Source organism: Schistocerca piceifrons, chromosome 5 (assembly GCF_021461385.2).
Source record: "Schistocerca piceifrons isolate TAMUIC-IGC-003096 chromosome 5, iqSchPice1.1, whole genome shotgun sequence".
Lineage (NCBI taxonomy): Eukaryota > Metazoa > Arthropoda > Insecta > Orthoptera > Acrididae > Schistocerca > Schistocerca piceifrons.
Window position 1 is genome coordinate 261,954,380 of NC_060142.1, and position 14,080 is coordinate 261,968,459.

At 36.5% G+C, this 14,080-nt stretch overlaps 1 protein-coding gene across 5 annotated transcripts in view; it reads left to right on the plus strand.

Moving 5' to 3' along the window:
• Nucleotides 1-14,080, plus strand: part of LOC124797847 (poly(A) polymerase type 3) — a 196,748-nt gene that overhangs the window by 37,741 nt on the left and 144,927 nt on the right. For all 5 annotated transcript variants that reach the window (XM_047260903.1, XM_047260905.1, XM_047260902.1 and 2 more), the window contains 2 exons: nucleotides 6,033-6,291; nucleotides 10,180-10,284. In XM_047260903.1, the coding sequence (XP_047116859.1) occupies nucleotides 6,033-6,291; nucleotides 10,180-10,284 (364 nt within the window). The remainder of the gene's footprint in view (nucleotides 1-6,032; nucleotides 6,292-10,179; nucleotides 10,285-14,080) is intronic.

Sequence of the window (14,080 nt, forward strand, 5' to 3'; positions counted from 1 at the left end):
TCATCCAATTCTTCCTCTAAGGCTTCTAAAATTTCTTTCTCACTCAGAAAATGTGACATATTTGAGAGAAAAATTAACAAGAAACACCAAACAGTAACTAGAATGTTTGAAATTCAGGACTACACCAATGCACAGTGGCACAGTGTGTCATGGAAGCTGCTATGCGCGTTTTGACGTAGTTCTAAAACCAGAACACACAGGGGTGCAGCAGTCAAGTGACATATAGGCAGGCGTTCCACGCAGCACTGCCACAGTAGCCAGCCTACTTCCAGAAAGCTAATAGGCTGTGAGTGGCATCTACGAGCCGTCCGAACTGTACTTGAATGTGGTTGTTTAAAAGCAGTTCTCTGGCCCGACCTATACTCAGCCTCGGTTGCCTAAGTGTTAACAGTGGTATTCCCATTCCACTTGTAATATTAACATCCATGGTTTTAATTTCACTGAAGGTTATCTTGACTTTTCTTTATGCTGAGTCAGTCCTCCTGATGATAATTTCTTTTTCAATTTCTTCACACTTTCCGTGCAGCATTCACTTACCATTCATTTCATTCATAAGTAATTTGTATTGTTGTTCCTGTCTTTCACTGAACCTTTTTGTACTTGCTGCTTTTGTCGATCAGTTGATATATTTCTTCTGTTCCCCCTGATTTCTTCGCAGTTACCTTCCTTGTACTCGTATTTGTCTGTCCAACATCTGTGATTGCCCTTTTTAGATGTGTCCACTCCTCTTCAGCTGATCTGCCTACTCCGATGTTCCTTATCACAGTATCCAAATCCGTAGTGAACTTCAGATGCTTCTCATCATTCCTTGGTGCTTCAGTATCCCACATTCTTCCACACGGATTCTTCCAGACAATTCCCTTTAACTTCAGCCTATTACTCATCACTATTAAATTGTGGTCTGAGTGTATATTTTCTCTTTGGTAGGCTTTCAATCCAATATGTGATTTCGGAATCTTCGTCCACAAAGGGGATGGGATCTTCCCATGTCTCTGGGTCTTTTCCAAGTATACCTCCTCCTCATATGATTCGTGAACAGAATATTCACTATTACCATCTGAAATTTGTTGCAGAACTGTCTCACTCCTCACTTGTGTCTCCTGTCAAGCCATTAGTCTCCCTTAACTTACCGAGCGAGGTGGCGCAATGGCTAGCACACTGGACTCGAATTTGGGAGGATGACGGTTCAATCCTGTGTCCGGCCATCCTGATTTAGGTTTTCCGTGATTCCCCTAAATCACTCCAGGCAAATGCCGGGATGGTTCCTTCGAAAGGGCACATCCGACTTCCTTTCCTAATCCGATGAGACCAGTGACCTTGCTGTCTGGTCTCCTCCCCCAAAACAACTCACCTCAACTCTTTATTCTGTTCTTTTCCTTACAACCACTTTCCATTCTCCCACAATCATTAGATTTTCATCACCCTGTATATACTGAATTATGTGTTCAATATTCTCGTATATTTTCTCTGTATCTTCATCAACTGCTTGTGACATTGGCGTGCATATCTTAACTGTCATTGTCTGCATTGGTTTGCTGTCAAATCTGATAACAATATTGTCGCTGAACTGTTCACAGTAGCTTCACTGTGCCCTAATTTCCTATTCATAAAAAATCCTACTTCCGCTATACTCTCCAAATACACTTTGAAATGACAGGTTACGGTGTTCTTTAAAATGATTCAGCCTGTCATTCGGTGCACTGAAATTTCCAAGGTCGAACTTCAGAGCAGTTTCACGAATCTTCTCTTGCAGTATGTTTCCACTTGTAGGAAGACTTTGACTTCTCAGTACTTGAAACAACTTTAGAAGAATATTGTCCACATCATTGAATGTAGACATATGAATTTTCTTCTGTTTTGGGTCCAAAGAAATTGTTATCTTCAGCATTTAAGAACGCTTCCTCATTTTTGAATGTGCTGCATGGGTAGATGGCATTAAATTGTGTGTGTTTTCCATGCCTGAAAGCTGTATGTTAGGATTAGTCATTAGAATTCTGGGTGATCGTCATCTTATTCTGAAGTGTGTGCATTCTGTGTTTGCAGGCCATAACTCCACAAAAGTAAAATTGAAAACTTTGACACTTCAGTAAACAAACTACTACACTTTTCATGCTCCCTGGACTCGGAGAGACTGACATCAGATCACGTGAACTTAAGTTGCGTGGAAATACATTTCTGATTCTTTCAACATGTCTGTCAGTATTGCTAGAAGCAAAGTGGAGTTATTGACAATTATCTAGGTTTGTGTAGAGTGGTTGAATCGGCGACCATTTACTGTGTCACCGGACAAAAAAATACCACCTGTGTGAAATGGAAAGAAACCAGAAACTCACTTGAACATATTAGGTATTACGTAGAAAATAGATTTCAGTTTGCAAAGTGTTTCATGTTTATTCCTTAAAAACAGACTTTTTCTAAAGTATGGTTCATTAAAAGCAGGGAAAAATAACATTGTTCTCGTGGGAGTTGGGGTTTACTGTATTATGTTTTCAGTTTGCTACTTAAATGTCCATTGTCCTGAATCTCGTATTTTCATCACATACAGGCTGATTATCCTGATATGGTTTCTGATTTGTATGGACTGTGTTGATATTTTCACTTGTAGCTTGGCCGAAGCAGTGTTCATATAATTTAGGAGTAAAGAAGACAGCATACCTAGTAGTAGAAGTATTGATTCCTTGAAAGGCATACAAAAAAGAAGAATCTTTTAACAAGCTAAAGTACACCACTTACACAGCCACCTCCCACCTACACACACACACACACACACACACACACACACACACACACACCTTCACTTCTAAAGAAATTCCAGTAGGAATAGTCTCCCCTCCTGCTTGCTTCTTCAAATTTCTAGTGGATGCTGTTAATATAAATGACTCATCCCGCTTTATATCATCTTGTCTTCCTCATCGTAAAAAGATAAATTGTTTGCTAGGAAGCTTCAGAAATTTACCCTCTTTCCTCGTTTATTGTCAGTTACTGTTTCACACTTCATATGCATTTGTCCTCGATGTGCCATGCCTTTATTCGTACTGGTCAAATTGCTGAAAGTATGCTCTCCAGCTATCAGTTGGCTATCATTAGCAGCTCTTTGTGAAAATTTCGTTTGGTATTAGAAATTGTTACCTGTTCACAGGCACAGTCTCATCTTTATTTTGACCAATTACCATTTTATTTTTCGGATTTGAGGTCCAACCCTATTTCTTTAGTAACAGGCTGTGTGTTTTAGACAATTTCGTAATACTTCTGATAAAATATGATCTGCTTGAAACAATAGTTTGAAACAGCTCTTTTGTGGTTGTGCTTGTGGACCCAAAGAAGGTAGCAGTTATAACATAACCCCAATTTCCATTGCTGTATATGAATGATTTTTATGGTCCTTGCACTCCAAGTTCCTTCTGAGCTGTGTCATCCTTAACTTTCACAGCTGCAACAGTTCAGTATGAATGTACCTGTTCATCGTACAATATAGTGGTATTTGTACTGTTAATGACGATGTAGGTACATAGCTACACAGTGTAGGTACTACATTCCTTTCTGTACAAAGGATGGAAGTGAAGTTAATCTTCTTCCTCATCTCCTCAGGAGAAAAATTGATGACTTTGGTAATTTCATGCCAATCATTATTTTTTATTTTATGTTGAAAACCTCTTGGCTCCCACAAGCACTTCCACATCTGATATTTTTAATTGCTGCCAAGACCTCTTTATTGCTAACATAAACAAGCATGACTATTGGATTACTGCATATTTAAAAATGCAGAGAAGTAGCTGATGGTGAAAGCAAGTGCTCTCTTCTGTTTGCAATTTGGCAAATGTGAACATCTTTTGATGATCTGCAAAAAATACTGACAACTGACAGAACGCAAAACTAACACCTACAGATGCAAAACCATATATATATATATATATATATATATATATAGAGAGAGAGAGAGAGAGAGAGAGAGAGAGAGAGAGAGAGAGAGGGGCCATTTGATCTTGCTTCTCTTGCTTACACCAACAGGAAGTTGTTTTCAATGATGTTCATTCAATGATAATCAGTTCACTCTAGTGTAATCCAGCTATTAGAGATACATACTCCATTGTCCCAAGATACCATATTTACAGAATTGTAACTATTTTGGGTATGTGTTGTAGAGTTATGGCTTTGTAGTACCAGTCGCGGTGCACTGTTTGATAGTATATTTAAAACATTCTTGGTTTTTGCCAATGTTAATAGGAATTCTTGTATTATTTTATTTAAGAATAATGTTTTGCATATGTATCAATCCTGAAGACAGGTGCTTCAATCCACTGGTGGAAGGTTGTACTGCTGTAAGTGCTAGTATTTTTAATGTTATCAATTTAAATATTTGTTGTTGTTGTTTCGCTATCGTCTCCTGAAGATGTTACCCATGTGGTGAACTGTTGTGCACTTTATTTAAAAAACAACTTCTTTACAGCTACTTAACAAAACATTTTCATAGGTGGTTGTGAAAGAGGTGTATGACACTTTGTTTATTGTTTTAATTAATTCAGGCTAGGGTTTCCCCTCCCCCCCCCCCCACCCCCCCACCCCAGTAATGTCCCTCTTAAGACTAGTGGTATGCACACATTTGTTCATTTTATAGTGTAAATAATTTGATTTACAGAGTTCCAGTGTCATTATTTTGCGTATAAACCCTTTAGCAAATGAGATATGTCATTTTATTTTTTTTCTGAATTTCAAAGTATTTTCTTACATTCCCTGTAGTTTTTAAATATATTTTTCTTTTATTGTCTGTTTTTTGTGGGTATAAAAATTAATGGTTTTACAGTAGTTGTATGGTGTTACCCGTGTGTCGATTGTAACCTCAGAAAGGAACTGAATTGCTTTGTGGAATTTTATATTGTACTTAATAGTGGTATCTGAATAGTGCATACTGTAATCTAATTATCTTATGAACAGACAAACTGATCACTCATCTGTGTTGTAGCTTATTGCTAGCCAAAGCTTGAGTAGTTTTGGATGCACGCTCCTTCACATGCTATCATTGTACCAAGGAACAGCTTGAATAATTTCTCTGTTGATTTTTTGGTTGATGACTATGCCAGCTGCTGTAGTTGCCAATTTTATTTTCCTCAGATTCAACAACCGCATTTTTTTTAATCGAGTGATGGAGGAGGCTGTTTTCAGTACACTATAATGGCATATTTTCATTCAGTAAAGTATTTCACTGTATTTTAATTTTTTGTTCCACATTCTTCAACCCATCCAATAAAAGTCTGCGTCACCAATAATAAAAACGCTATACAGAATACCGAAACAGTGAAAATGATTCTGTTATCAATACTGTGTAAACTGTTGAGTGGTTTATATATAAAGAGATTTTTATGCTAGGACATATATTGAAAGTTTGCCATATGCTGTGAAGGCCGTTTGGTTGGTGGCTTGTAGTTAAATGATATCCAAGAAATTTCTTGCAGCAAGTTTCATGAGAATCTTAAAGTAGTGTGAACTACAAGTGACTGTTTTTGCTTTGATGTATCACCTATATGCATGGAAATTTTTGTTTAACATTGATTAGTAGCACTGACCTCGCGACAGTACTCCAGTGTTTTGAGAACGTGCATAAAAAGATGTAAAGTGTAGAGTTCTCTGTTTATAACATTGCACTGTTCATGTCAACAGGGTTCATGGAATGCTTAATACACAACTGCTTTCAGACAGTAAATAAATAATTGTGCAAATTTTTATCTTTTGCCAACAAATCTGTGCTTCAGACAGGTCCATATTAAAAAAAAAAATTAAAAGTAATGTTGTTTTTAGAATATATATCCTTGGGCTTACATCCATCTAGAAACAGTGTCTTACATAGAAGTTCTGCATTTACCAGAATAAATTTTGGAGCGTATTTACGAGTGTAACAGTAAAAGTTCAGAGATGACTTATGATAAATTAGTTTTGTTTGTGCTGTCACTTTTTTATGTTATTCCAGGTAGCACATTGCTCTGTTATACACTATTTGTCTTAGTGTTGTCACTGATTTCTGTGTTTTTATTTTCTAGGATGGAAATTCTTAGTAAACTTAATTCTCTTGTGAAGGAATGGATTTGTGAGGCTAGTGTGAAAAGGAATATGCCTCTGAATGTAGCAGAGCAAGTGGGCGGTAAAATATATACATTCGGATCGTATAGACTAGGTGTACATCACAAAGGAGCTGATATTGATGCTCTTTGTGTTGCACCAAGACACATCGAACGTTCCGATTATTTCACTTCATTTTTTGAACTCTTAAAGCAACAAAAGGAAGTCACAGATCTCAGAGTAAGTATAGAACAAATTTGTTTTCATTGTTGCAGGGATATATAATGCAATGTGTATGTATATGTTATATAGCTGCAGCTCTTCTTCTTTGGTATTAACAATCACTACTTCATGGAGAGTACACCCCTTTTCACCTCACACACAGTGTGCTGGCAACTGTTCTGTGGACATACTGAACTAGAACCATGATTTGCAAAATGTTGTTGTTATTGTTTCCCAGTTTTTGTAATGTAGCGTAACAAGGTATAATCGATAGAGGGAAGGGATCTAAAAGACTGGAAGTAAAATAAAGAGTTAAAGTCTAGAAACCACTAACATATTATATACAGGCTACTATTCAGCAGCTCTAGTTACAATGTTGCCTCTGCCCATGAAACTGACATCACAGTGAGCTGAAAGTAAAGATGAAGAAGTAGGACAATGCTAGGGAGATTCAAATGACCTTGCTGCAATTAACACCAAGGGGTTATGGAAAATATCCAGAGGCTACACGAGTAAAACAAGGTAGAATGAGGAGCTGTGTCTGACCATATTAGATAGGGAAAACAAAGGAAGAGAGAGCCATAGAAAATGTGGTCAAAAGTGCTAAATAAGAGACATTGGATACCATTAAAATTTTTTTCAGTAATGAGTCACGAGACTCTGTGCAAACGGGGATAATTGTTTTAAGATAGACATGTGGAAAATAAGGCAGTATGTAAGGGAACATTAATTCCAAGTTTTCTAGATTGCAGATATAGACTAACTATTTCAAGGTATTCATGTAAATATGAGGTGGCCTTTCAATAACTTTTAGTGTGGCAGGAGTAAGTAAGGGGTAGGGGGTAGGGACCGGAAAATATTGCTTCTATTTTTGGAAAATATTGCTTCTATTTTTGGAAAATGTGCATCTATTTTTGTCACAACTCTTTTATTTAAAAAAATCGTTGGACACACACACACACACACACACACACACACACACACACACTAAAAAGGTTGTCACACTATAAGAGTGAAGACAGACAAAGCCGTTGTTCTTTGAAATTGACTACTTAAAAAAATAATAATAATAATAATAATAATAATATGCAGATTGGGAACTTTCGATGAGAATGTTTGGTTTTGCAAGAATTTCAAGAGCTTTTTTTCTGAAATGACTTTGTTTTCTTCGTTTGGCTGTATTTAAGCTTTCAGCAAATGATCATTCTATTGAAAAGAGTAGCATTTTTCTGCAAGAGAATTGACTGTGTCTCTGATTTAAGGTGTTTCTGGAAATTATTTGCTTTTTCTGCCCAATTTGACAATTACAAAATCTGCAGAATATTAAGTTAGACTTTTTGTTGGCATTTATTTCTGTGCAATCCATGCTTGACATTGCCACAGGTAGAACTGACAAGGCACTTAGTAACTCTATTTTAAATTCAGCTCTGTTGAAAAACATCATGTCGGATTTTGTTTCTCAGGCGCTAAAGTGTAGAGTGCAGACACTGTACTCCTATAGTGGCAAACAGCTGTGAGCATAAACAAACAAGAATTTTGACCACTAGAGGGGAAGGGAGCAGTGCAGGGAAACAAGCCCCACCTCCCTCTTGCAGGGTAGCAACCTACACCCATATTCTGTGAAAGCTGTACTGACATAGGTATAACTGATCTCCTTTGGTGTTATAACGTGGTGGACAAAGATTAGTCGCTTCATTCATTTCAAAATAAGAAAAGAAAACAATGAGCAAAGCTCAACAAAAAGCATTCAGAAACAGCTACTGTGCAATTGCTTGTTGGGGTTGGCGGAGTATTGTTCATGACATAGCGTAGGCCGAACCTATAGTGGTATGTGACCCTACCATGGATCAGAACTTCAGCCACCTAATTTGCCATGCTAAAGTATCTGTATTATACCAACTTTTGAACTTAAGTAACAAACAAAAATATGTCTTTCTTTGTTATAAAATGCTAGATCCCACAGCTGAGTACTATGTTGCATTGTGCGGCTTCCGTCTTAAATAAACCATTGAACCCCCCACAATTGCCATGGCACCATACCATCAAAGTTGTTAATGTTTATGTACTTTTTATTACACAGACCGGTTCTGACGCGCATTACCTTTCCAAATTGGACTTGGCTAGATGATGTACAATGCCAGTAACTGAAAATTGGTTGCATATTTATATGTAGAAAATATAGCTGTTTTCAACTATCTCTGATAACATACTTCAGCTGGATTCAATTTGCTATAAAATAGTATATATCAGGTATTTTTGCATATTGAGGCAGAATTTAAAGCTACTTCATGTTTAATAAAAATGCGCCAAGATTTTTCCGGTTCCTAGTAAGGAGCATATATGGATACAGGGAGGGGGTGGGGAGTTGGAGCAGCATGGCACCTTTACCACATCAACCTCTTTTGTTACAACTACCACCATCACCACTCTTGCTGGCCCTCTCACAGATGTGTTTCGTACCATCCTAAGTTTCCATTTGGCAGTCCCCAGCCTTAATCTGTAAAGCCAAGTCGCACAGTTCCAAAAAGTCCAAAAGCTGTTTAGTGTTGTTGTAATTTATATAGAGGGTTGAAAAATGAATTCAGATCAAATCATAATGCTAGAACACTTGTTTCATTATTGAAATTGGAACAAAATGAATATTGGAGAGGAAACTTGTGCCAAAGGCCATTTAGAACAGTGAAAAGTGAATATAAATCTTAATATTCCTGAAGACTTTATATTTTGGTCTACTCAATGTGAGTACAGCTTTGAACATTATGAGAGGGGACAAAAATATTTACAGAATTGTCATCTTCATATTAGCTTCATGGCAGATAGCAATATTCACTGTAAAGCAACCTGACAAGTTAGTAGTAATGTACTGTAAATAGGACTGCTTGTTTGCAGGTGTGGGTAATTATATTCGTTGAGAAATACCATTGTATAGTAAACCACAAACAGCAGATAAATGGTTTTTTGGTATAAACGAGGAGGAAACACCTTTTTCAAAGTAGCCACTTTCTTTCTAATTTAATGGATTATATGTAGCTGTTAAAAGCATAAACAGTATAGTGATTGCTTGTGTGTACAATTTCTTGTTCTTTTCTTAATGTATAGCTTAATTCATTCCACATTCGTATAGGTTCTTGTTGAGATCTATGGAACATGATGAATGACTAAATCTAATGCAGTAACTGTCTGGATCTGAGTTGAATCTATCATTAAAGTGGTGTGCACATAAGAAGAAGGGTGGTAGGGCAAGGTGCAGTGACAAGAAGCAGTGTACTGTTTGATGCTTCAGGAAGTAGCATCATTCAGCTGTGTCTGTAGTGCACGCCTCAGGGTGTGAGTAGAACATTTAGCATTGATTTTAATGTCATTTTAGGTACGGTAAGGTCACTTACCCACTACAGTGCTCATTGTGGGTGACATAAAGCAAACATGATAAGTTTTACATCAAGAAGCAACAGATATAGTTTTCCAAGTGCATAAATATCACTAGGGAGAGTCACGAAAAGAAACAGTGGCGTTGTATGGCGCCTATCTCTGCGTTACCAGTTATTAGGGCTGCAATGGCTGTAGTATGAGGTGTGGGGAAGAGACAAAGAGCACACTGGTGACACCACAAAGTATTCTGTCTCTCTCTCTCTCTCTCTCTCTCTCTCTCTCTCTCTCTCTCTGCTCAGAAAATATAACGCAGCTGCCTTCTAACGTGTGCACCCATATAGTGTTTGTTATTTTTTTCCTGAAGCTATTGCGACCTTGAAACTGCAAGTACATACTCTGTATCATTTTTTCTATTCACTGAGGCATCAGTCAGTGCATGTTAATGTTTGAGATCTCATCACATTTAAAATAAAAAAGTTTATACAAATGTTAAATGTCAAGCTGCTTACTTATTTGTTCTCTCTGTCTCCTTCACAGGCTGTTGAAGAAGCATTTGTTCCTGTTATAAAAATGAATTTTGATGGTATAGAAATAGATATGTTATTTGCAAGACTGGCTTTAAAAGAAATTCCTGATACAATGGTAAGCCTTACTGATAGCTTAATAACTATTGTTGATGTTGATATTAATCTATGACTTCATCCTGTAAGGAATTAGGTGTATGAAATAAGTAAACATTACTGGATTTTTGTTCATCTTGTCCATGTCAGTAACTAATTTATTATTTATGACATTGTATACAATGATTATTCCGTCTGTATTACAATATTATTATTATTATATTTTAGAAATTGGCAAAAAACCTCAAGTGACACATATAGAAAGATTTCAGCTGTTACAAGATTTTTCTATATTTTTAAAATAGGGATGTGTTATTTTAATTAAAAACACTTACGTTCAGCAAGACCGGCAGGTAATTTTGTAGCAATAAACCAGCATCTAACCTAAATTCAGTAATCTTCTTACTTAATTTAGCTCATATATGCCAGTGTATTTTGATGCCCACAAAAACAAAATTCTCACACAGCTAGCATCAAAACCAAGACCTTACATATGTGGTCTGACACCATATACAGTTGGCTGTCTCAGCAATGCAGAAAAAAAGGTGCAATTTTAATGCTTGGTAAGCAAAATCGTCCCTTCTGTTTTTCAAGTATGGTGTGTTCTGTACTAAGATCCACAGGGTGAATGGCTTTAGTGTGAGAGTGCTGGCATATTAAACTACTGTATGACCTTGTTTTTATGTTCCCGGAATTAATGTCTTTCTGCTGTTTATGACAATTTTTATAGCTCCCATCAAATTTCTTATGTTCACAGTGTTAATTTGCATCTAATTTTACGTTTACATACTTCTAATTTTCTCACAATTTATGCTGTATGGGACAGTGTTCATGGAGAAAAAAATGATGTGGTATAAAATTACACTGGCATAACTTTGGCCTTCAAGTAGTGTTTAGAATTGTTACATGGTTAAGTTTCTTGACAGCAGGGTACTCTACTCAACAGATCTGATTTGGGGAAAAATCAGAACAATTTGTGCTTTATATCTTGCCGCTGCCAAGCTCTCCTCGGCGTGGTGGGTGATGGGAGTAACTAGGTTTGTTCCAGTTGAGGTATCATGATCAGTCACAACCATTTTCGAACTGTCTACGCTACACATGCACAAATTCATGGTCATCATGACACCTCAAATGCATATTTCGTGTGTTTCATTGTGAGGCACAGTACCTTAAAACCTCAAAAGGATTACTACAGCTCAAGAAACACAGAACAACTCATATGCAAACATAGCACAAAATATTGGTGCCATGTTTCATTATTTAAATAATGAACGACACAGTTGCTGGCTTTCCAGAAAACACCGATTATGTCAAATGTTTCTACTTCCCAAACAGTTACCAGTTCCATTTACACCTGTGGCTAAACAGAGTACAAAGTCCAGATAACCTTTATTTCATAATAAACAAGTCCCTGATACGTATTATGATGCCTGTTATGTACACATATGACACATAAACTACCCATATGCAATTTTACTGCTTAAAAAGTTATTTCCTATGTTTTATATTTTCTTGCATTTTACACTATTTTTTAAAGCTCCTTGAAAAGTGTAAAATTGGGGTTTCTCTGTATATCACAATTAAGCCTGTGTTCTCCCCTTTTGAGAAAAATTGTTCTGTGCTGTTTGTTTATAAAAGGGCCCAGAATAAATAAGATATTATATGTGAATGAGATTGGATTCTTTGAAAAACACAGAATACATTCAATTTTTATAACAAAAGTCAAGTGCACGAATTTTAATAGCCTATGGTTTATTTAGACAAAATGTGGATTCATACAGATTATATTGTGGGTAAATACTGGCAAAATGATAGAGTCCGAGGAGTATTGTCAAACAAAAGTGCCTTCTGTGTTTAATTACGTAGGGGGTTGGCGTTCAGATGTGTAGTGTGTGACAGTGCTCCGCCTGTGAGAACACTGCAGTGTATGCTATTACTAAGTCCCTTTCCTGTTTTCATTTCTTAAGCACAAATGTGCTTGCCAGCCTTGCCAGATCATCAGTTAGCTTTGTCGGGTAGTGCAGACAACATTTCCAGGGTTAATCTTGCATTCCATTTTACATTTTATTGTTTAAAATAGTGAAGCAGTGTCTTGTTTTCTGTTGTGATTAATAAAAGATAAGGTTTCTTGTTGTACTGCATCTGTGTGTGTTGGTATTTTAAGTTATAGTTTGGTTCAGTATTCAGTATTAATTTAGTCTTATCAGAGTGTCATTAAATGTTTGAGACTGTGCCAGTGGGAACTGTTGGCATCTGTAAGAATACTTGGTGCATAAAATAATAATTTTATTATGTGATTGAATATGAATTATTTGGTATCCTATCTCATTTTGTTATCATTAGGATAATTCATTCAAAGTTTTGTTGTAATTTAAAGTGAGCGTTTTAATTCACAACTATACCCCATTTGAAAATAGCCTTTTCAGTAAAAGCTTTTTACCATTTTCTTAATGAGATGTAAGTATCAAAGGTAACATATTTTTTTCCTTAGTTTTACATTAAACTATTCTTTTGTGAAGTAGTGGGCTCTGTCCAGGATACATCTTAGATTTAGATTTAACCCATTGACCATTCTGGTTCCTTTATCCCTAAGAGCTCTGTGTGTGTGTGTGTGTGTGTGTGTGTGTGTGTGTGTGTGTGTGTGTGTGTGTGTGTGTGTGTGTCAAGGACCATTTTTAGTTGCAGTGGTCAAACATTGTGTGTTACAGTATGGGTAGGTTTCAGCCTCTCTATCACATAGCTGATGAGGCATCTGGAAGTGACCTATGCACTGAGCTAATGAAGGAACATTCCTAAGCAGTCACTCTGTGGTATACTTTTATTACAGTGACCCAGATTTTTTGTGTGTGTGACTTCTGTGATCAATATAGAAGTCAAAAACTAAAACTTCAGCCGTTTTGGTGGTCTGCATAGCGTATTACAGTTAGCTTCCAAAGAAATGCTAATTGCTCTGTGCAGTAGCTTGTGCAGTATGTATGTATATGTTATAAAGAATCCTTTTAAAAGGTATAAGAGTTAACTGATCAAACATAGTGCTATTAATTGTTTGCCTTAGTAAAACATAGTTCTCTTGTTTTCAATATTATGATAAGGAAAGTTGCCACTCACCATATAGCGGAGATGCTGAGTCGCATACAGGCACAACAAAAATACTCTCACAATTGTTTAGTTATTTAAAGAAGATTCTGCGAATGCAGAGCTTCAGTGAAATTAAGAGGGTGTTGTTTGTTGGTAGGGGACCATTATTAAGTTGCTTTGACGAGATCGGGGAGGGGAGGGGGTAGAGCGTGACAACAGTGTTTAACTAAATACAATAACGCACTTTAAAAGAAAGTCATTGTGGAGAGTCATACTCTCAAACTTCCGAGAGCTAACTTTCCAAGAAGCATTACTTCCTCAAATTTACATTACTGCATAATGATCATGAGAATAAAATTGGAGAAATTTGGGTTTCTACGAATGGTTACTGACAATCATTATTTGTGCTTTTGTTTGTGAATGTTACAAGAAGGGAGAAAAATAATTATATGATACATTATGTACTGTCCTCCAAATAGTAGTATATTCCAAAGTATGGGTATAGGGTAAATATAGACTGAACAGTTGACCAATTAGGCACTAACAGAAGTGCAGTTATGTTTGTTTGAATGTGAATATTGTATGGTAGAATTAGTATCTGACTTTTAATTTACCAAACTACAATAATTCACAGTGGCTGACACTCTTTAAATCTTGCAGTTTAAGGGGCCTTTAAGCCTTCCAGTTTAGATGCTAATTACTATATTCACTCATCTGCAAAGTAGATGTGTTGGATGTGT